This window comes from Neurospora hispaniola (genome assembly GCF_033458365.1).
Source record: "Neurospora hispaniola strain FGSC 10403 chromosome Unknown B0T23scaffold_1, whole genome shotgun sequence".
In the NCBI taxonomy this organism is placed as follows: Eukaryota; Fungi; Ascomycota; class Sordariomycetes; order Sordariales; family Sordariaceae; genus Neurospora; species Neurospora hispaniola.
This window is the reverse complement of record NW_026944406.1, coordinates 380,577-403,901: the sequence shown is the minus strand read 5'-3', so window position 1 is coordinate 403,901 and position 23,325 is coordinate 380,577. Positions and strand designations below refer to the sequence as shown.

General features: G+C 45.5%; 7 protein-coding genes across 7 annotated transcripts; 3 read left to right on the top strand and 4 right to left on the bottom strand.

Moving 5' to 3' along the window:
- Positions 1–2,237: 2,237 nt before the first annotated feature.
- B0T23DRAFT_308188 (uncharacterized protein) lies at positions 2,238–2,636 on the bottom strand (the record flags this gene model as incomplete). Its single annotated transcript, XM_062834463.1, has 2 exons — positions 2,238–2,399; positions 2,496–2,636. Coding segments are annotated over 2 exons (303 nt in total), but the record flags the coding sequence as incomplete, so codon positions are not given.
- An 8,123-nt stretch (positions 2,637–10,759) lies between these two features.
- On the top strand, positions 10,760–11,277 carry B0T23DRAFT_368607 (uncharacterized protein). The gene has a single exon (XM_062836456.1). The coding sequence runs from the start codon at positions 10,984–10,986 to the stop codon at positions 11,242–11,244; it is 261 nt and encodes an 86-aa protein (XP_062696444.1). The 5' UTR covers positions 10,760–10,983; the 3' UTR covers positions 11,245–11,277.
- Positions 11,278–11,417: 140 nt separating this feature from the next.
- B0T23DRAFT_305699 (uncharacterized protein) lies at positions 11,418–12,886 on the top strand (the record flags this gene model as incomplete). Its single annotated transcript, XM_062834327.1, has 3 exons — positions 11,418–11,523; positions 11,783–12,051; positions 12,104–12,886. The coding sequence occupies 3 exons, from the start codon at positions 11,418–11,420 to the stop codon at positions 12,884–12,886; spliced, it is 1,158 nt and encodes a 385-aa protein (XP_062696443.1).
- Positions 12,887–13,082: 196 nt separating this feature from the next.
- On the bottom strand, positions 13,083–13,739 carry B0T23DRAFT_400543 (uncharacterized protein; the record flags this gene model as incomplete). The annotated part of the gene is made up of 2 exons (XM_062838497.1): positions 13,083–13,287; positions 13,384–13,739. 2 exons carry the CDS (start codon positions 13,737–13,739, stop codon positions 13,083–13,085), a joined length of 561 nt encoding a protein of 186 aa, XP_062696442.1.
- A 2,278-nt stretch (positions 13,740–16,017) lies between these two features.
- B0T23DRAFT_433722 (Alpha/Beta hydrolase protein) lies at positions 16,018–17,570 on the bottom strand (the record flags this gene model as incomplete). Its single annotated transcript, XM_062840462.1, has 2 exons — positions 16,018–16,556; positions 16,662–17,570. 2 exons carry the CDS (start codon positions 17,568–17,570, stop codon positions 16,401–16,403), a joined length of 1,065 nt encoding a protein of 354 aa, XP_062696441.1. The 3' UTR covers positions 16,018–16,400.
- Positions 17,571–19,640: 2,070 nt separating this feature from the next.
- B0T23DRAFT_348527 (mitochondrial carrier domain-containing protein) lies at positions 19,641–21,491 on the bottom strand (the record flags this gene model as incomplete). Its single annotated transcript, XM_062836013.1, has 3 exons — positions 20,940–21,491; positions 20,377–20,861; positions 19,641–20,319 (listed from the first exon to the last, which is right to left on the bottom strand). The coding sequence occupies exons 1-3, from the start codon at positions 21,354–21,356 to the stop codon at positions 19,641–19,643; spliced, it is 1,581 nt and encodes a 526-aa protein (XP_062696440.1). The 5' UTR covers positions 21,357–21,491.
- A 1,038-nt stretch (positions 21,492–22,529) lies between these two features.
- On the top strand, positions 22,530–23,203 carry B0T23DRAFT_400540 (2Fe-2S ferredoxin-type domain-containing protein; the record flags this gene model as incomplete). Its single annotated transcript, XM_062838496.1, has 2 exons — positions 22,530–22,765; positions 22,858–23,203. The coding sequence occupies 2 exons, from the start codon at positions 22,530–22,532 to the stop codon at positions 23,201–23,203; spliced, it is 582 nt and encodes a 193-aa protein (XP_062696439.1).
- Between the last annotated feature and the right edge of the window lie 122 nt (positions 23,204–23,325).

The window sequence follows — 23,325 nt, the reverse complement described above, 5'->3', positions numbered from 1 at the left end:
CGTAACTAATCTTCTTAATGTAAACTTCGGTATTACATTCGTAGTTCCTAAATTTTTCTTACTCAACCGTAACATTCTCATCAAATAATTTAATCTTTTTATTGAAATAGTATAAAAGCTTTATAACTTCTTTATAACCCTTAACTTATACTATAAAATTAAATAAGACCCGTAGGCTAATATTAGAATCATTACTATAAACTGTAAATAATACATTATAACCCTCGAATAGGGTAAGAAAGATTATAGTAAGGTCGATTTGATTATCGCCGTTCTAATTTTAATTACTAAATATCTTATTTAAATAAATAATTAAATTAATAATTTATTAATAATTAAAGAAAAAGATTTCTTTACCGTATTACGTAATGTAATAATTGCGCCCTCGTTATTCTTAAATATTTATTTACTTTTTTAGGGTCGACTTTAATATTATTAAAACCTTTAGTTCGCTATTAATAATTATATAATTCATTAAAGAATAGATTTTACAAGAACTATTTTATTATATTAACCTTTACTAAATTTAATTCGACCGAAATTACTTATTATATTTTAATACGGAGGTTAGGTATAATAAAGTATTATAGGGCGCGAATAAGTACTAAAGTAAGATTTTAATTATTGTACAAGGAATAGGAAGAGAATCCTGTGCGCGCACGAGAATTATATAGGGCACACGTAGGTCCAATACACGGACCACAACACGTATGTACGTAACTACTATACTACACTCAGACAGCTGCAAGCTGGCTGCACTACTGTAGTACAGCACCTATTTATATATAGGAATATAGCAGTAATGCCTGTAACAAACTCCCAACATCTTAAATATATTCTTTTATAAATTTCGCCTAATAAATCTAGGCATTACATTCTTTCATACTATACTAAGCGTAGACTTTAGACTATAACTAGTATACGTACTAGACTCGGTATTTATAGGGCATTTTACAGCGCACTTTATAGGGCATTTAGTAGTACAATCGTACATCGCAGTCAATTAAGCGACTCAATTAAGCGATCAATCAGTCGCACTCAATCTACATTAATCTATACATCTATAATCTATCTAATTTCTACCGTATAATTAAATACTCTAACTAGTCTCAATCGCTCAGCTACCTCCGATGGCCTATGCGTCTCTTCGGACCCACAGGGCCAAATAGTTATAACATCCGGCCCACCACCCTCACCCACCCACTAATCCGGACATTACACCATTTGGCCCTGTGGGTCCAAAACGACTGCGCCACGGGGTGGCGGGGAAGTGGATGGGGGCTGACTAAGGTTGAACGTCTGTCATAAGAGACTAACTCTAACTACTAGCGAGTCTCCCTTATTGGGCTTAAGTGCTAGTTGGGGTACTAGCTGGTGTGCCCCCCCTCCTTATACCTCCTCTACCCCGTATAGAGCTGCTTCTTCCCCTTGTACTTCCTCCTCTTTGAGAGCCTCGCAGTCGGCCTCGTCCTTTTTGCAACGGAGTAGGAGGGTGCTTATTTACTACATCCTCTACCTCTAAGTCAACCCCCTCCTATATAAACGCGTTTCTCTAGATAGACGGCGCTATTCGTATTAATACTATAGGGTTATAGCCTACTCTAGGCTATCGGCCGCGGCTAGGCTAAATATAAAGCCGACTTCGGGGTTGTAATACCACTTAGAATTAAATTAACACAGTCGATAGAAGAGGCGCTTAAATACTAACTAACGCAATCAATTAAAGAACGTAAAAATCGCTTACGAAGGGTGTTGAATTACGAGGGCGGCTACGTAAATAATTTATACGGTTAAAATTATAATATTTAAAATATTTATCCTTATTAATTAAACTTCTCGTAAATTACTAGTAGGGGTAAAAGTCTAGCTTCAATAGTTTTAATAACGGCGGTCGGATAAAAAGGCTAGGAAATAGAATATACGAATATAGTAAGTTAAATTGCTTAATAAATTTGCCCGTATATAGCTCTAGTTTATCGGGATTGAGATTCTAAACCGATAGTACTATACCTAGAGTAATACAATATTACTTAGTAACCAACTCAAATACTCTCCAATATACCTAGTATAGGGCTTCCTCTAATTAACCTATATTAAAGTACTTCTACTAAGTAAATCTTATCTCTTTATCGTTATACTTATTAATCCGGTATTTTATTATATTAAGAAGGCTAAAATTCTATATAACAACTCTAATAATTAGACTATTACTTATATATTATATAATAATTAATATATTATAGAATATATAAGGAGCAATATAGTTTAATATAATAAATAAGGTTGGAAGTAGTATTACTAATAATAAAACTCTTCAAATTTCGGTTAACCGACTCAATTAGGGATATAGTACAATAGCCAAAATTAAATCTCTTATTAATATAACAAATAACCCACTCCTACTTAACTACTATATATATCTCTCTCAAATACATAATAATTACAATCTACTACCTAAAAAAACTCTCGAATCTCTCCCAAATAATATTAAATACCTTAACTATATAAATATAGCATATATACTTCCAAAAATCGTAAAAACCAATCCATAAATACTCTACAATATTAGGGAGAGCGCCTAATTGAACCGTACTAATCGCTAGCTCATTCATACATATAATAACACGCTTATCCTCTTCGTTAAATTTATTTAGAATTATTATATTACTAGGTAAATATACTAACTAAATTAACTAAATCAATTAAACTACTCGCTAAGTCAATACTAATATTTCTTACTATATTTATATAATAATTATATTAATATAAACGTAACTAACCTAAACGGCGACCTTCTTATCCTATTTATATTTAATATTCAATACTATATTCTTATTAATATAAAAAATATACAATTAAAAGCGCGCATTTAGGTAGACTTACTTAATAGCCACCCTTATTACTAAATTATAATTTATAATAGTAATAATCGATTTACTAATATTAATAGCTTTATAACAAATATTAACTTAATCTATCAACCAATCAAATCCCTCTTATTTCTTATTATTAATAAAGCTAAAACCGCAATTAAAGGTATAGCCAACCCTAATTATACCAATAATCTAGAAAAAAGCTAGGCCTTTATTATTCGTTTTATACGTATTATCGTACATCTAAACCCAAGGATTTTCCTTCCACATTTATTCTCCCTAGGGATTACTCTAAAAAAGGGCAATCGGTTTACTCTCTTAAAAAATATCTACCCAATTAACTTTAAAATAGACCCCCTTCTCTATAAATAACTTTATAGTTAATTAGAAGGGATTATAACCTATATTAATTTATTTCTTAAAGGTATAACGAAAGTTCTCCAACTATTTAATTATAAAATAAAGATCGGGAAATTAATTACATAATCGCTCTACAATCTTACAATTCCTAATAACGGGTCGGTTAAAATACTATACAACGAATATTTTATACTCTATTTTAAAAATTCTATAAATTTATAACATTTTAGCAAGAAGATAAGTATAACTATTATAACCATCTCTAATCTCAAAGGTCTACCATCTAAAATTCGTTTTTAACGCTTTAACAACTCCTTTCTAAGGATATCCCTATTTAACTATTAATATTAAACAGTTATAGGTAATCGAAGGACGAATCTCGCTAACTAAATACATAAAATCGACCCTTATATAACTAAATCCCTTAATTAAATCGTTCGAACGTATCTTAACTAATTAATAACCGAATTCTATATTCTACTCTCTAATTACTTTAAAGAATTTATTAAAGGTATTATACTAAATCTTAAAAATAGTATAACGATTATTGTAAATACTATTACTATCGGGGTTACCGCCGTTATTGTTATTATTATTAATTTCTATAAACTAGGCAAAAGTAGGCTTAATTAGGGTAGTACTTATTAAAGGTTTTAATTATAAGTCGATAAAATTAATATCAATTACTTAATTAGGGTAATCACCTACGCCACAGTTATATACGCCCATCGGCTAGAGTATCGTTATATTGGTTATCTATATTATAATTAATTAGGGAAATATACTAAAAAGTAATATATTAATCCGTACCGTCGACTAAATACGAACGCTTTATTTACTTTAATAGTATTTAATAATGCGCAGGGTAGTAGATTGATTGAATGCAACGTAGTAATAATATATATAATTTAGTAGAGGAAGTAATATAACGAAGTATATACTAGAATAATCGCTAAGTTAGATTGAATTGGCTAGTATAGTACGAAGGTAGCTAGTACAACCCCCAGATAGGTATAATAGCTTAAAATCTAGGAGCTTAGCGGGCGCGGTACGAGCGAGACTGGTGCGGGTCGGTGGTAGGTATGCAGGGTTAGGGTTATGTGTGAGCAAAAAGGTGGATCCCCGTGCGAATAGAGTTTCTTCCCCGTGCGAATAGAGTTTCTCTTATTTTAATAATATCCGTTACAATACGGCTTAGTTAATAAATAAATAATAGCAATCGATTTGTAGAAGGTAGAATAGAGGGGAGAGGAGGTGAAAGGAAGTAAGAAGAGGGGTGTTGAGATTATTATATATAAAATCGAATTATTTGAGCAAAGTCGTGTAAAATCGAATTATTTGAGTAAAGTCGTGTAAAATTGAATTATTTATGTAAAATCGAGTTATTTGAGTAAAGTTATGTAAAATCGAATTATTTGAGTAAAGTTATGTAAAATCGAATTATTTGAGCAAAGTTGTGTAAAATCGAATTATTTGAGTAAAGTTGTATAAAATCGAATTATTTGAATAAAATCGAGTTATTTATATAAAATCGAGTGTTTGATTTTGCTAGAATTTTATTAGTAAAAAAAAAAAGGGTATTTGCTTCTGTAATTCTAGTAAAATAATCGTAAATTATCTAATTTTCTAATTAGTACTACATCTTTCTAGATCCCTCGTTTCTATCTATTTATATACGTACTTTTTATACCCTCACTTAACTTCATCCACATCATCGCGACTAGTGGATTATTTACAAGATAATTAATATATACTATTATTTCTATTTCTATTATTTTACTAATAAAGTAATTCTATAGATTATTAATTACCGTACTAATATCGGCCGTATTAGGAAATTTAGGAATTTAGAGAGTAACTGCCGCCTTTTCTATCGAGCTCCCTAGTATTATAATATCCGACTTTTTCTTACCTCTACTACCTCTATCTATATTTACGAGCGCGATCGTTTAATTAGCGGGAATTTTATTTAGATTAATATTAAAGCGGTACTATTGTATTTCGGTTATTCTTTAATTCGCGGCGGGTTAATTCGCGTTGGCTGCTTTTGTTGCTTATAATACTGTAATTTGTTTTAATATTATAGAAAGTTTAAATTTATTGCCACTATTATCCTCTTCGTTATTCTCCTCCTCTTTGTTCTTAGATTTATTACCGCCGTTATTATTACTATTATCTTCGTTATCTTACTTTACTTTACCCCCTCCCTCGACCTTATTTAGTAAATTATTATTTAATTTATCTTCGACTTTGTAATTAATTCCGGCTCTAGATTCCTTTCTTTATTGTATTTCATTCGGTTTAGCGATATTAAGCTCGATACCCTTCGATTTAAAAAAAACTCCGTAGTATACCTTAATATTATTAAAAGGTTAGCGGCGAACCTAGTTAATATTATACATTTTAATATTATAGTATTTAATAAAATTATTTTAATATTCGTTAAAAATAATAGGTAATTAAATATTAGGGTTAATATTAATATTAGAGTATTTAGTAAAGAGAATTTACTATACTGCGTACTACTTCTTTTCGGTATTTTATTTACTTTTTATATAAATTAAATCTTAGTAATACCCCGGCTACGTTTCTTTATATATACTAATAAAGTAATCCTACGTAGTATTATAATCCCTCTAGTATAAATTATTAAATTAGTTTTACCCTCTACAATATAATAATTATATTATAAAAGTAGCGGTCGTTTTGAGTATAAACCTTATTGCTTTAGTACTATCGAGTATAGGACCCGCTTTCTTCTTTACTAGGGCTTTAAATTTTTTAGGTACTAGTTAGGCTATTATTTTTCGCTTCCTCTTAATTACTACCGGTTGGATAGAGGGGGGAATATCCTACGTAGTAGTAATTTAGTTAGTAGGGGGATTGGGCGTTAATTCTTAGATTAGTATAATAATAAAGGAGGGAAAGGGAGGCGGCTGGTTATTATTTCGGCTAGCGGGTATTGGGTTACTAAAGATATTCTGGATGGGCGTTAGTAGTATATTTTTAATTACTAGACCTAGCGTTGGGGGTTGGGTATAGAATTAGAATAAATTAATACTTTCTATAGCGTTAGGAGGTTTTGGGAGGTCGTTTTGGGAAGTTATTTAGTTGTTTGGTCGATTATTAGTATTATTTATTTTCTATACAATATTATAAAATATAATAAGGTCGACCCCTTTTTCTAAAAGCGGTATAAAGTTCTGGGTATGGGCTACGCTCAATACGGTTAATAACGATAAATCCGGTTAATTAAGTATTAATACGGTTATCCTAGTACGGTTCTAGTATGGTTACTACGTTAAAATCAGTATAATTACTAGTGTACTGGGCGTTAGCGTATTGAAATGTACTGAAATATTTCTGCACGAGGTGGGTGTGCAGGATGCCGATCAGGGCCTTACCAGCCGTTAGACGATGTGGTAACCTTGACCGCGTTTCTTGAGGTAGGTAACAAACAGTTCTCGTGAATCCTCCCTACCTTAGTCTCTCCGGTGGTTATGTTAATGTTTACACTACCTAGATAGGCACTCTAATCGTACCCACTTTTAGAAACACAACACTAAAGGACAGACGCTCAGAAACTACTAGGTATAGTATACACAAACTAGACGTCGAGTAGAGATACACGCCACCTCGTGATACCAGATAGGTAGGTCGGTACACAGCCTTACGCGGGCAGTTACGTTACTGCCGCTGTTCATCTTGTACTCTTGGATACCTTTAAGTACCTAGCCTGTCTTCAAATCAGTGCATTTATTTACATGATGGCAGTGAGGGACCTAGTGGTGGGTACCTGGAGATAGAGGTAAGTATGGAGAGATTGGAAGGCGTGAGTGACATATGGATGGCTTGATGGATGGATGGATGGTTGGTTGCAAATACTTGCTATAATGTAATGTTTCTCTATTTTTCTTTGCCTGGATGGATTTCGAGAACGGCTGGGAGGAGTATCTTGAATGAATCATCCCTCCCCGAGATGGGTTACGAGGCTGCTTCAAGATAGACTTACCTTATGAGGCTCTAGTGGCAGCACTCGTAATCACTCCTTGAACCTACCTCTACCTACCTACTTAGGTTGGGATGCTGGAGGTAAGTACCTACCTAGAGACCTATGTAAGGTAAGTATATTAGGGACCTAGGGAGATGTCTGGTGTCCGCTGACATCGATCCTCAGGTACCTACAGGGAACAGGGGCGACTAAGGGCATGGAAGCAAGGGTTATTCTTATGGGAACCTACCTAGGTAGAATGCGTCAATGTATCTAGGTAAACGACGACCTGCGCTTGTGAGCTCGATCGAGGAGGCTTTTCACATCATGTTTCTTGGGCGGGCCTAAAAGGAAGAAGGTGGGACAGCAGAGTACCTAGCGTAACGTACTTAAGATGAAAAGAGGGGGATGAATGGCCAAACTTGACTAATGTCGAATATTGGCTGAATATTTCCGAGTGGCTTGCTTGGCTTGCTGACGACACTCTTCCCTTCCTTTATATTACCTACTACCTCTAGTGAGTACCAAGAGGTTAATTGGGGAGCGACCTCTGAGGATGGACGAATGGCGCATCTAGGTAGGTACGTTCATTTGTCTAACCCTATCAATCGGTGAGATCCATTTGTTAGGAGGTATAGGTAGACTAGAGGTACCTGACAGGCGGTCTGGGAGACCGACAAAGACGTCACCTAGCTTTCGAGCAACGAGCAAGGAGCATGGAGATTAAAAGGGAAAAATTGAGCCTTTCTTACCCCAGACGTTAGAAATTACCACCCACCCATCCAAGCTTGTGCTGCAAAAAGACCTAGCACAAGGTGGGTGTTCCATGAGCCCGAATGGTCCAACTTTCCACTCCTGACCCGTTGAGTGACATTACCTGGTAAGGATATGTAATGAAGCAAGATCGATGAATGGAAATTGAGGAAAGAGATTAACGAGAGAGCGGATGGAAGAACCCGAGAGGTCGAGTGTTGAGTCTTTATCCTGGTCCTGACGACGCCGTTGAGCATCTACCATGGTCTGTGTCATCTGATGTTTCAACTTCATGTTATCTCCTACATGCCTGTAGGCAGCTTCCGATCTCTATTTTCCCCGCTTCCCAGCTTCCAGGCCTCCTGTACCATGCAGAGGCTACCTTTAGGTAAGGTAAGGTAAGTACCAGCTAAATGGATACCGCATTGCATGATCGCAGAACCAGACGCTCACGGTGCCAAACAAGCAGAAGAATTGGTTTCGTTTTCGTTTTCGTTGAAACAAGTTACCAACCTTGAGCGTCAAGGGACATCAGCCCACTGTTGCAGTCCAGTCTGTCTGAGTGCGTGAATTCAATGCTGGAATGCATCATGAGGGGCTCGAGATTTGCAGCCGAGAAAAAGGATAGTGCGGGGAACCTGACCTTCTCACCCACGTGCTTCCAACTTCCATTCCATATGAAAAGCGCAGCTGACTGGCGATTGCAGGTGCGTTCGTGCTTGACGGAAGCAACAGCAGGTGGATAATCAAGGTTCCGACTTGGAAGGAGCGAGAGTGTGAATGGAGATGGGGCTGGAACATGCCAGATCTGAAGAGCTCATCTGTCCATCAATCTTACCCTGACGAACCTGCTTGCGCCGCACTGCACCGCCTGATGTTGGATGAACACCTGAGGAAAGAGGGTTGGTACTTGCGGCGCACTTTGTTGTATGCCAATGTGTAACATCAGTTCTGGTAGGTACAATGATCTAATCTACATGACACCGTTCTGGTAGTAAGCAGTACAAAGCAGACGAGGAACAGACAAGAAGCAGACGAGAAGTGAAACCTTGCAAAAGATACTTTCGTTATCTTCAAGTCCAGATACACTGCCGTTTGGCTTCCGGTTACGCACGCACCGCTGGGCAGTGCCTTATCCGGACAGCTTTTCGGAATTTCGGACAGTCGGCCGGAGCTTCCCCAATTGCCGGTCCACGACTTCCCCTTCACTCTACTGATGCCGACTTCCATTTATACATAGGTATGCTTCAGTTGTGAACATCACCACCATCGGGTCAGAATTCGTTGCCCAGTTCTTTTATTAGAAGTAGTTGGCGGTTCAGCTTACAATCAGCTGTAGATCCCGCGACAAGGTCTTATATCTGATTCTGATCTGGGCTGAACCCATCAAATAGAAAGCAAAGACATGGCGCGGACTCGCCCGAGACACTACCTACCTACCTAGTACACTATGCAATATATCAATGTTTCAAAGATCCCAATGTTCAGATTTACACAGTGATAAAGTGTTCCAGTACGGCAGGAAGGAAGGAAGGAAGGAAGGAAGGAAGGAAGGAAGGCTTGATGTTTCTGTCTGTCCAGCAACTCGCTAGCCACACCTGCACCAGTCAAGTGTCATTGCCACCACCACCCTGCACAAACTTCTACTGAGCCGCAATCTCAACTGCCACCGGAGTTCGTAGAGCTTGACATCAATCCCGAGACCGGTTTGCTGCCGGCGTTCAAATGGTACTTGACCCCTACCCGACACGCAATGTTTCTTTATCTACCTCTCAAAACGGATGGCATACGGGTTGCCCCTTGATGTATCCGCTCTCGGTTTTTTTTTTTTTTTTTTTTTTTTTTTTTTTTTTTTTTTTTTTTTTTTTTTTTTTGTGCTTAGAGGTATCTATGTCATTGTCACTGTCAGCTTAGGTAGGTTTTTGGTTTAGGAGGTTTAAATAGGTACCTTCCATAGCAAAGGCTCACAAGTGTTGACAGGAGGGCCATCAGCTGGCCGGTTAACTGATGATGTCCAGGTGTTCTTTCCTGCGAGGTGGTTACTAGAGTCATATCACCTGGCCGGGCCCGACGTCCATCTGAGTGCGGGAATACTGCCCGACTGTGTGCATTCCCATGCCCGCAGAACCAAACGGTGAAGGATGGAAACCGTGTTGCTAATCCGAACTCGAAGTGCTGTGAAAACGATTTCTATGATGCTTCTCCCTCTGTCACCTGTCTTTTTGACGGAGAAGGAGGGAGAAGACTTCCGAAATCACTATCTTGCATGTCTCCAAAATATCTGGCGGCCATGAATTGGGAAACATGCTTACCTTACCCAGCGTACACACCATGCCGGATCTCCAGGGAATTTGACTACTACCTACGAGTACCCTTGGTTTGTACCTAGAAATTGCGGCGGAATTTCCGAGATGCTGGTAACATCATGCTATTCCTCGTCATATATCTGCTTATCTTTCGACTGACTCCAAGTTCACCTGGGCAACTGAGGTGATCGAGGCTTGGTCAAAACAGTTCGTCCAGCATCTGCCGCAGCCGTGTCATGCCACAAGATACCGTGTCTGGCAAGTCCGGCGCTATCATATGCCTTTGTGGCGAAGAGTCAAACGAAGTTGCGTCCGCTTGACTACCTATCATGCCCTCAATCAAGCACAGAAAACCTGTAGGCTGCAGGGGACAGATGTGAAAATTTCAAGTTAGCAATTTTCTGTAGAAAGCAAAGAAAACAAAGGCTTGAAGCCATCACGGTATAAATAAACCCATTCCCTCGTCGTTATCAGAAAAGACTCAAAACCTTGCTGTGCCGTGAACTTACTTCACTATCAGTCCTTGTCCGTCTCCAGCCTTTATCCTGGTCCAACCAGTCTTTCTGTAAGCTTGTCAGTCGGTCTCACTGAAATTCCTTCTGTCGCAAACACCGTCGCCAACCCGTCGCAAAAGGATACACAACAGATTCCCAGAACATCACACAGCATATTCTTCTTGTTCCGAAAACAACCCAACCCCATGTATGTGTGTCTTACACTCTCACGCGTCCCCTTGTCCTCTTGTGCCCTTTGTCCCCCCATGTCGTTTTCCGTCTTACACAGAGCACTTTCCCAACACCACTGCCTTTGGTCCCTATTCGTGTTTCACCAAAGTTGCCCGTTCATACAGTCCACTCATTACCTTACTCCCTTCACCATTCACCATCCATCTCCATTGCCAGTCACCCAGTCGTTATCCACAGCCCTGACGGAGAGAGCCGTGAAATTGAACCCATACTGACAGGAACCAAGTTTAGTTCTCCCACTCCCGTCGAAATCCCAGTTCGTTCCAAGCCCACGGCAGGCAGGGTATAGTTTTGGCGTCCTGTTGTGACACCACACATCCCAGTAGCAGCGATAGTACCGTATACCAGGAAGGAAAAGGTACCTCGAGAGGTATATATCTTGCCCATCATGGCCGACAACCAGCAGCAGCAGAAGCCGATTTATGTCGCCACTTATGGCCGCGATCCCAAGATGGCTGCGGCTGTCAGTGAGAAAATGTTACCTGATGTTGAAGGTTTGTAGTCCCGTCTCATTTCTGATCGCCGATTGAGGGATTCACCGACTCAAGCTGGCGTTGGTGTTGATGTCCGCCAATTTTTCTCTTTTGACATCATACCCCCCCTTCCCGATCTCCCAACCCGAGTTCATCTTTCCCCGCTTTTCACTCTTCTCTTCTCTCCCCACCTAGTCACTGGTCATTCCCATATCTTTTATTTTCTTCTTCAGCTTCTCATCCTTCCCTCCGCCAACAACAGACTCTAACACCCCCCAAGTAGTCCACACGTCTCTCTCCCTCTCCACTGCCCTCCACGAGCTTCCCGCTCTCTTCTCAGGCGACACCTCCATCGTGCCCTCCTCCGGTCTAGGTTCCAACACCAACCGCTCGCCCTCGGAGCGACACATTCCCACCGCTTTGCTCGTCGGCGGCAGCAGCTTGTCCGACGAAGAATACGAGAACATTGTCTCAGCCGTACGGGAAGCGATCCCTGGAGCCGAAGGAAGCGGCACAACCGTGCAGTTCATCCGGATCGGAAAGCGAGATGTCATTGCGGCTGGGGCGTTTACGGGGCCGAATCCGGAGACCATTGCTAAAGTTTATCGGAAGAGGCTTGCTGGGGCGAGGACTTAGGGGTTTCTTTGGGGCGGGGGCCGGCGATGGCGTGGATGGATGCGCCGCGGAGGACCAGGAGGAGGGGGAGGGTCGTGGTGGTATCGGTGGACGGTTTGGGGACGGTGATTCTGCCGCAGGGAATGATATCGGAAGGGATACAAAGGGAGGAGGAAAGGGAAACAGAAATGGGAAGAGGTTCTGGCAGAGGGACCGCTCTGCCGACAGTGGCATTGGATTACCGGACGACGACGACAGCTCGGAGACCCCCCAAGTAACAAACGATGACTTCCTCGGCACCGCCATCGCTACGGGCACTTCCACCTCTTTCGCCTTCGCCGGCTCCACTGGCTGGCGATACATCAGCCTCTCCGACGACGACAACAATCAGCGCCCCCATGCAAACCAAGACGAAACCGTTGGGCTGCTCCAAGGAATGCGATTCAGAGGCAAGAAAAAGAAAGGAAAGAAGGTTGTCATGTTCGCCAGTGGCATTCCAGAGGAGGAAGAGGAACATGAAGATGATGATGCCGATGGGAAAAAGAAGGGTGTCAAAGGAAAAGGTGGCAAATGTGAAGGATGGTTTGAAACGCTCATGGTCCATGGATTCGGATCAATCGCTCATTTCTATGTCCCCTGCGTTGATTTCACAACTTTCGATGAGAATGGAATGGTGAGTAGAGAGGTAGTTGCGATGCCGAGGCAGAGACAGGCGCATATTGTGGTTTTTGATGATGGGCTGGGGGGTATAGCGCTTCGTGATCTATGAGGCAGTCAGTATCAAAGTGAATGAGGACTTGTTGCGTTGTCGTCAATTGTCCAAACACAAGCCGATAGCAATAAAATCGTATTTGAACCTTCCTCTACGCCTGAAATATGTTCCACAAGTAAATTAAAGCTGTCTTTGATGCCGCGTCCTCCTCCTGACATGCCTCAATATCGTTTTTGACCCAACTCTTCCTCGGTCACCGTTTACTTGAAGTATCAGGTATGGCTTCCCCGCGACATCGTAAAAGCGCCGCTCTTGTATATACTAGGCGCTTGGATGATCTAGCAACATTGGAAGTACGTCCATGTCTACCTAGTGAAGGCAATGGAGAAGAAGGGATTGTAGGTGTTGCCGTACAAGAGTCAGGCAAGCTCAAAGGAGTTATCGGCGTGTCAGCAGTGCTTGCGGTGGTGAGAGTATCCGGGGTGGTCGGAGTGCCCAACGTGGTAGGAGTGCTCGCGGTAGTGAGAGTATCCGGAGTGGTCGGAGTGCTCAACGTGGTCGGAGTGCTCGCGGTAGTGAGAGGACTCGAGCCGTTGGTTTCCACATCGGAGTCCATCCGGGGGCGCAACGCAGACGAGCCTCTTTCCCACCCATTGCCCGAAATTTTGTTCCTCTCAGCCGGCTCAGACATGACTTGATTCTCAATGAAGTCCGAAGTGGAATCCATCTCAGGTGGCGATGCAGTTGGATTAGCTCGCCAATTGGGGCTTCTCATCACCTTCAATTTCCTGGCAAGCTCATCAGCAACCCTCACCATCTTGCCATATGATTGTCTTGTGAGCCTAGGGCTCGTCGAAATGCTTTTCGCGTCATGCCAGTACCTCAGCGACTGGTAAGGGACAGTATACATTTTCTCAATTCGCACACCTGATGGTGTTAGAAGTGTCTCCCTGCCACCTGCTAGATCCAGAGAGAGATCTGTATCCTGACGGCGAAGCTCTGGATCAAGCGGGATGGGCAAGCAATCCTTGTGCTTGGGCACGCCGGGTCTTCCCGGTCTATAAGGGCCCTTTTTGCCGTGACTGGTGATCTGAGCGACAGCATACTGTCAGCATGGGCTGCCCAACTGGAGTCCCATGTTCCAAGGACTAAATCACACGGGAGTACGAGTGACTTGAGACCAAGAAGAAACGGAAGAGACTAACCGGAAATATACAGACGCTTTCCGTGTCCATGGATTGAATAACAACCGGATGACCGAACACTTTATCGCCTATATCCTTAATCTGGTCATGCAGATTGCGTTGAATTCCATGTCTTGGTGGCAAGTACATAATGACGCCTCTAACGTCGCCAGCCTTGTCCCAGTTGTGATCCATTGGCGCGATCTCGATTGGTGCTTGAGGGGGTACTGTGTTAATGCTGCTTCCCAGACGGGGGGTTCGCAGCTCAGTTTCAGAGCTATGGAGTCCCGGATTGTTCATAGTTTGGGATTTCAGAAACCCCACGACGACTTGGACATTGCCAGGCTTGCCAGCACCCTTGGCTGGTGCTCGGAAATTTGTTTCGTCCATGTTATCTTAGACCACAAGGATCTACGGAACCACGTGAGCGGGATGAAGCTACACCACAGGTATAGGCACCCTCCCTGATTGAGAAGCCCGGTGCGGTAGGCTCTAGAGACTCAATTAGCATAAGTGAACCACAGCCTTAGGTAGTGCGACCAAACTTGCCGGTAATGTGAGTGTCTTGTAATAAGTCCTAAGAGACAGAATCCTCCTGTTGGACTTGAAAGAGGTGAGTTACCTCTATAACAGTGGGATCGCTGCCGCCTTGAGCCGGCGCAATATGATCACACCAACGGCAAGGAGGTACGATGTGATACCGTCCGTGCTAGGAGAGGTAGAGCGCACTCAATGGAGGAAGACTCGAGCGGAAGGGAAGGTCGAGGTCCTCGACTGGTTCGTGATGCTCGCGAGCCAGGTTACATTAAGGTAACAAGGCAGGGCGAACCAGAGGGCTGGGAGGTGATCAAGCCTCAGTTGTCACGGCTTAGGTTGTTCTGACCTTTATGCAAGACTGCCCGAGTTTTATCAGTGTTTGTCGCAAATACAGAATTCCAGATACCTAGGTATACAGGGTCGAGGCTGTTGCCATCTGCGTCTGACAGTTGTCAAGAGCCCTCATGCAGCGCTGGACCGTACGCCAGTCACAATGCCTTTTGACTTGGTCTAGCGAACATGACTTCCAGTCTGCTTGGAAGTTAGCATGCCACAGGAGCTATTCGGACGATAGGACGGAACTGGGCGGAAATGTAGCGTACCTATATGGAGCACATGGGCAAAGTGCATCGTTCCGGGAACATCCCGGGATCGTCAACGTTGCTGTTGACCCTTCAGCACATACGATAACCTGATGTATCGGGACCACGGGAGCTGCTTCATTCAGCAAGCATACCCGCCCTTTCTGCGACAGCAGAACGTTGTTCTGCATTCGAAGTCATGGGTATTGGAAGCGCACAATGGAGTGACTGCCCTCAATGGGCTCCCAATGACGCCATATCATTGTGAACTTGGTTGTGTTGTATCGATGATGTAGCCAATGTCTGGTAGGACTGTTTGTAATAATGTTCGCTGGCGCCGCCATGCAACACCCAGACTTGTCGATATGGAAGGGCGCGCATGGCCGGACTCTTGTCGTTTGAGGCACATCTGCAATGCAGGAGTCGGATTCCTTCAAGATCCCGAGGCCAAAACGGTACAAGGAGCAAGAGTGTGTCGGTTGTGGTTGAAGTGTGTGGCGCGAGGTGATCAAGTGTCTCTAGAGATACATATTCGTGCGGAAAAAGATGATTGAACGCAAAAGAGAAAGATGGAGAGAACAGCACATTATGCGGTAAATTCCACTTAGCCCTCTCGTCGCCCACCAATTCACAGTCAGAGTCGGTGCCCCTGTGCCCATGTCGTGCTGTGTAAGAGCGGAAGGAACTAAGGATTGAGTGCACCCAACTGGAGGTCTGGTGGATGCAGAGGTAGAGGTAGGCAGGCAGTTACGATGGATTACTTCGTGCAGGGTGCTTACATCGCAGCTGAGGTATTTGTACATGCCTGCCAAAATACCGTAGAAACTCGCGAAACTGGCAACCGCCAATCTCCTCTTTCAGAGCCAGGCAGGCGAGGACATTGCCCACCACGGTAACTTGCGTGCGTTTTCATGTACAGAATCGGGTTTGTCCTGAATAAGTACCTACCTATATGTCCTGCACCGGCGCTCAAAGAGGAGATTGACGATTGCCAATTTCCCGAGTTTGTACGGTAGGTACCTCTAGCCGCCTCCAACTCGACCTCGCAGTTGCCATGTACGTACCTAACAGTGCATCTAGGTAGGTACCTCTAGAGATCCGACGGATTAAACTCCCTTCTCCTGAATGACGTGCCATCTTCCGCGATCACGTTACGGGCCTTGAGGTTTCCTCAGTTCGCCCCTTATTTTTCCATCAAGTCGACTGATCGTCTTTGCCTCGCGGTAACCTTCGCGTTGTGCTCCATTCAGATCAGCCCTTTGAACAGTCTCACGCCTTCTCTCTGGCACCTCTCAAATCCCCCTCCTTGCGCCATTTCATCTTGCCCTCATGGTCTCCGTCTTCCTCTTCACGCTCTCCTCCTTTCACCTCAAGGCTGCTCTCCTCCTCATGGCCGTTGTCCGCACTCCATGATCCCCCAAAATCCTGTCCCTCGTACCAGCATCAACTGACCCATGTAATCATCATCATGCCCCATCACACCTTCCCTTGCTTCCACAACCTCTCCAAAATCTCACAGCCCTCCTTCACCCCCCTCGTCACCTGCTCTGCTCTCCTCTCCTCCGTAAACAAATTGAAATGATGTCCTTCCACTTCAATAACCTTCCTCACCATTCCCTCATGATAACTCCCCCACCCCAACTGTCCATCACCCCTATGCACATCCGTCCTCGACACCTCTTCTTCATCCTCCTGCGGCTCTTGCAGCGGGACATTTTCCTTGGCTTTCAACAGCACCACAGGCGGCGGTCCCATTGGACTAGTCCTGATAGTACCATCCCCATCAGCATCTGCGACTGGTGGCCAAGTCGGCAGTTCCCAGAAGGCCAACATGCGTCTCGCCTCATGGAAGCACCTGAGCACCGCCTCCTTGGTTTCCGGCTTGGTATGCGGGCCCCACTGCATCTTGGTAGCATTCGGGTTGGCAATCTTGACGTTGTGCGGGAAGGAGGCCTGGTCGGGGTTCATGCTGTCGATCATGATGATTCCCAGGACATTCAACTTTTTTGCTTTCTTTCCTGTTTTGACCGCTTGAGCAACCTCTGCAGCGTTGAAATCCAAAACTTGCCTGGATACTTCCAAGGAAACCATGCCGCCAAGTGACCACCCGCCTAGAATCAAGTCCCGCTCTCTACTAAGCTCTTTTCCTGCATCCCTTTTTGGAGGAGAACTGACTTTTCCGTCACATTGATCGTCTCCAAATAAAGTCTCGATGATAAAATTGAGATAAGTCTTGGCCATCTCGGGGATGCCGCCCTCGAATGTGGATTTGGTAGAGTAGCATGGGTTGAAGATGCCGTAGACGGGGCGGTGCAGGTCGGAGAGGCAGTAGTAGGAGAAGATGGTGCCGCCGCCGTCGTGGATGAGGAAGAGAGGAGGGCGGGAGGTTGAGAGCGGGGTGAGGGGGGGTTGGATTAGGTTTGGGTTTTGGCGGAACATGGTTGGTACTCCTTTGGTGGATTATGAGGGGTCTGGATTATGTAGGTACGTAGTTTGTTGGTTGCTTTAATGGACTTGTTGGCTGTTGATCGATGATCGCTTTGGTGTTGTTTTTCGTTGATGCTGCAAGGAGGGAGAGGACGGACGATTTAGTCGGTGAGAATTTATGCTTCCAGTTTACGACTATCCAGTCTGATTTTTGGACCAGACCTTGACAGGTTGGATTCTGCGATTCTACTCTTCACCGGAAACAGCTGGATAATTCGTCAGTGGGTGACTCGCAAGATGGTGACTGACTAATTCCGTCCGTCATACGTGACTGTTTGCGCGTGAGTCAACTGGTCGTAAGGTGAAGAGGCATACCGGTTGGTGAATGCGTAAAGCGGCACTCAGCTTCAAGGTGGAAGTTGTTTGATGGCAGTCTCCGTCCTTTTGTTATCTGGTCCCGCCCCCTTGAATGATGTGAAATCTGCTGCTGCCTGGGCTGCTAATAACCACGACAAACTGCTCGAGTCAGGAAGACAGCCGGAAGAAGACCGGACGAAGGTGAAACAATCCTTTTGGTCTAGACAGTCCAGTTGGTGATGAAGTTTGGGGTCAGGTCCGAATCACAAGAAAAGCTGACGTGGCTGAAGCGCTAGGAACTGAAGTCAAAGAGACAAAAAAAAAAAAAAAAAAAAAAAAAAAAAAAAAACAGTGTTTCAAGAGAGGATGTAAAACAAGATATTATCATTGGTAGGTTAGGTAGAGAAAGCATGAGTGAGGCGACAGTGAATGCGAAGAGAAGAAGGAGATGAAAGTGATGGGAGTGAACGGGAGCCATTCATCCACGACCCCCTTCCGTTGTCGGCACCATCACGTAGTGTAGATCAATCACACCAGACCCCTGCATGTGTTTGTAAAAGTTCCGAACGATCCATCGTTAACGGTTCGGCCGATCCTCCGCTGACGATGACGGGTGGGTCCCACCCACCCATCGACGTTTGATAAACAGAACAACTGAAGCCGACGGCCCGGACCTGACCACCCGGGAATGAATGAAGGATGAAGGATAAAGGATGTCTACCCCGCTTTTGTTTTGACGGATTGTCCGTCCCATCATTTGGCAAACAATCAAAGCTTGTGGTTTGTAGATTCGCAGAGAAATAAAAATTCCACGAAAGTTTAGCATGTCGGCCGTGGTGGTGGTTTGAGTGGTCTAGCGTACCGACTAGAGGTAGTCAGTCGTATCTATGTCAAACCATCAGATGGAAGTCCAATGCAGGAAACAACCGATCGAGCTGAATGGCGGAAATATTGATTGGTACCTCTAGGGTAAGTATCGATGCGAGAGTGGCAGGTACCGCTTCACCAAGTAAGCGGGACGGGAGGGACGGAAGGGAGGGAGGGAGGGTGATGACATCGATCCCGTTGGTCGCCTTGATGCCAACGTTGTCAGCTCGTAGGTGTTTGTCACCAGTTGCCGCGTGGTGGCCCTTGTGGTGATAACCGACGGGATGGCTGTGCGGTCCTTTTCTCTTCTGTCATCACTCACTACTGCGGCTTTCTTCGTGCGACAGAAGCCTTCTTATCTGCCAAAGACGAAGGAAGAGAAAAATGATCATGAAAAAAACGAAGAAAAAAAGAAAAAAAAAAAAAAAAAAGACCTGTGGGCGTCCAATGCATTTTTCAACTTCAAGATGGTGAAGGGATAAGGAACGTCGAAAAGAAAAATGTTAGGGATATCACATACATATATAGTGCCAAAAACTATCACCGGCGCCTCCCGCCCATTCAACCCTCCATACATCCGTCATTTCGTGAAAAAGAAAACAAATGTTGAGAGGGGATCTTGAACCCATGTACCTTGCCTGCCCGCCTGCCTTCCAACGACAAGCCACTCAGTCTAAGCTCCTTTGAACGCCAGAAGTACAAATGAAACCAGCCTCCTTGTCTCCCGTTCTGTGATAATAGCAACAAACCTCCTTTTTCAACTTATCCGGCTATGCAAAACACCATCTCTTTCTTTTGTTTTTCCCACACACACCATTCCAACTCCCCATGACCATCTCATCTCCCTCATATATGGGCCTAAAACTCCCCGGCATCACCGCCACCCCCAATAACCCCCGCCGTCCACAACCCAACCAACCCCCACCAACTAACCTTCCATCCCCTCCACAGACCATCACACCCTTGTCCCCGCCTATAGACCACCTGGGGCACCGTCGCATCGCCCTTCTTCTTGGCCGCAGCCGCCTTCCTCTTGGCCGCCGCCGTCATGGGCGCCGCATGCGACCCCTCCTCATTGACGATGCTATACATTGTGCCAAACAACCCATTGTACCTGCCCAGCGGGACGATTGTCTCCATTTGCGGTACGCTGCCATCCTCACCCCTCTCGCCCGCCGCCGCCGCCCTTCTGCTCTTCGTGACAGTCGGCACCTTGGGCTCCAGCGCAGCCACGTACTGCGGCGAGCTGAGGACGGCCGCCTGGCCGCGACGGAGGACGGTCTCGAGGGGTAGCTTGATAAACAAAGCGACGGTGGAGGAGCAGAATTTGGCGATGGAAAAGGCCACGGGGGAGACTTCGCGGTCGATCATGAAGCGCGAGCGGAGGACGAGGGGTGTGGAGAGCATGAGGACGGGATGAATGAGGGAGTGCAGGACGGTGGGGATGACGAGGGTGGCGGGGCAGAGGTAGGAGGGGAGGGCGCGGAGGGTGGAGAGGGTGCGGCGGGAGCCGCGAGAGACGGAAGTTAGGACGAGGCTGGTCAATGTTAGTTTGTTGTTCTGGAGGGAGAAAGGTTTGGGGAGTGTATCTTACCGTGTCCGGACCAAGTCCAGAGGAGAGAGGATGAGGCCGGTGATGGCGGCAGCAGCACCAGCAACGAAAAGTGACGCCCATGGGTATGGTGACGCAATGTCGACTAGCCGGTCTAGGTCGCCTCGTACGCCCAGGTCCGGAACGTTGAAGAGAGCACTAAGCAGACTTCGCGACCAGTTCTCTAGTAGGGACTGCAGAACCGAGTAGATAAAAGTCGCATTAGTTCCCTTCCACACACCCCACGCTCCTTCTTTCTGCCATAGCTGCGCAATCACCTCGAGCACCGAATTGGGCGTGCGCAGTGTGAGTTGGTGTTCTGGGACTTGTTTGCTGGGGGTGCGCGTGGTCGATGCGCCGGGGCTCGGGGATCTGGGTCTGCCTGAGCGACTCTGGGATGGCGAGGCTGGTCGGTGGGGGACCTTGGCCGTGAAGAAAGAGGCCATTTCATCTTGATCGGAATCGGAGTCGTAAGGGGAGGGGGTATCCTGACAGTTTGGATCAGTCAACACCATGTTTCTTCCGTGCTCGCGTGACCTTCTCGACTCTTGTGTGGAAGGACATACCTCATCATACATGCGAATCTTTTGGTTCGTCGCCGTCTTTTGCTTCGCCTGCTCTACCGCGAGGGCCTCCAGTCCTCCCAGGTCGTCCTGGGCGCGGACCTGCATGATGGTCTTGGCCACCTCAAAGGGCTGAGCCATGAAGACGGACATGTACTTCCACAGCAGCTCGTCGAGGACTTCCTTGACCGTCGACATGACCGAGGGCGATTGGTCGTTGAGGTAGTCCTTGTAGTCGATGTCGATGTCGGAGAAGATGGTTCGCGCCTTGGAGGCATAGTTGTCGGTCGCGTTTCCCTGGGCGAAGGCATGGGGACCGGGTGCCGTCATGGGCTCGACTGCGGGTTCGCCAATGGTGGGCGGGATGTAGTATGGTCTGAGGGGGTTGATGACCCCTTCAGCGTGGTGGTGGTGCGCCATGTTGTTATCAATTGGCTCTTGATATCTGAGACGCTACCTATTCACAGATTTCAAACGTGTGGAAAGAAAGTCGCATGACGAGATGGAGATGGAGTCGAGCAGTCGAAGCGAAGATCCTCGGGCGTCGAAGGATCGAAGGATGGACCTGCAAAAGCACGCTACGGCTCGGAGCGCCAACTGGGCCCAACTGAAAGAGCAGCCAACCAATGTGCCTGCAGCGCCTTCAAGGGAACATCGGGCGCTTCCACTTCCACTTGTTAGCGCATGGAATGATCATGATAGTGGGGCCCGATAAGAGGTCTTGGCGAGGCATGTGCATGGGTAAATTTTCTTATCGGCCGGTTACTGATCGCTGCGGTGCGGGGGAGTTACACGCTGCTACAGGTGAAAGCTGATGCCGGAGCTGCCAGAAGCTGTCTTGCGGCTGGCAATTGGGAATAATCTGGTCACTTTTTCAGATGACATCGATGGACTTTGGACCGAAATCCCCGAGACTGACGTGAGCTACATAAGCAACCACATGTCGAGTCAAATTTCGATCGTGAAGAAATCTTTGATCGATCACAATGGATGCATGTTGTTTGCTTTTTTGCGCATTGTCATGAGACAGGAACCTAACATCTACATGGATGATGGAGCACATTTCTTCTTTCTAATGTCGTCTTGTGATTGTAAAGTCCTCGAAAGTTGGGTTGCGAATCACGTTTCTTTGTCGGACATTGAAGGCGCTTGATGTTTGTCATGGATTGCAGCTGAATACTCGGAGCCGAGCACATTGGGAAAGTGAAGGGATTCCAACCATGAACAACCATTGGTTTGTAACATTTTGAAGTTGTCTACTTTTTTTTTTTCTTACCTACGCCGAAATGTCAGCTTCGATCGGCGTGTATACTTATCGTTAATTGATAATTCTCCATTTTTTATTCGTTTGAATCCCCATCCCAGTCATCTCTTGCGACTCGTGGTGCCGATTGCCAGGTCCAGGTCCGAAAAGTGTCTCCTCCACTTCCAACGACTCCGTTCCCGCGCGCGCCGCATTGGATCTGGGATCCCATCTCCATAATCTCGCGGCAACTCCCAATCACCCTCAACTTTGTCCACTTCATTGTTCTCTTTGACAACGCTTTGGACACCCTTTGCGATCCGGTGTTGCGCCCACATAATTAATACACAATGTCGACCCCGCGAGTTCTTAGGCAGAGCCTCCAAAGGCTCGCACAACATGCCCGGTGCTACAGCAAGACCACCACCACCACCACCGCACCTCTCCGAACACAACAACCGCAGCGTCTGCCTACCGCGTGGTCGACGACGACACAGCTTTCTGCTTCCGCTTCCGCGCGCCGTTCGCTTTCCACCTCTTCCGCTCTCCAGCACGGCCACGTCGACCCTCCCAAGCCCGGCGAAGAGTAAGTTGAGCGCATTCCCCTCGTTGTCCCATACCCACCCCTCCGATCCCTCTCTTCCCCAATAACCAACTAACCACACTACCACCACACAGACTCTACGTAACCTTCATCGACAAAGACAACCAAACCCACCGCCTCGCCGTCTCCGAAGGCGACAACCTGCTCGACATTGCCCAAGCGCACGACCTCGAAATGGAAGGCGCCTGCGGTGGTTCCTGCGCGTGCTCGACCTGCCACGTCATTGTGCAGGACCAGGACATGTACGACCGGATGCCGGAGCCCGACGACGACGAGAACGACATGTTGGATCTGGCGTTTGGACTCACCGAGACGAGCCGGCTGGGGTGCCAGGTGCACATGACCAAGGAGTTGGATGGGTTGGTGGTCAAGTTGCCGAGCATGACGAGGAATTTGCAGGCTAGTGATTTCAAGTCCTAGACCGAACGTCATGAAACGTGATGGGATTGGGGGAGGTAATATTAGGCGAGGAAGGGATGATGAGCCTGGAGAAAGAAGATGGTAGAGGTGAAGGGGAAGGGGATTTACTTTGGTGTAAAAGC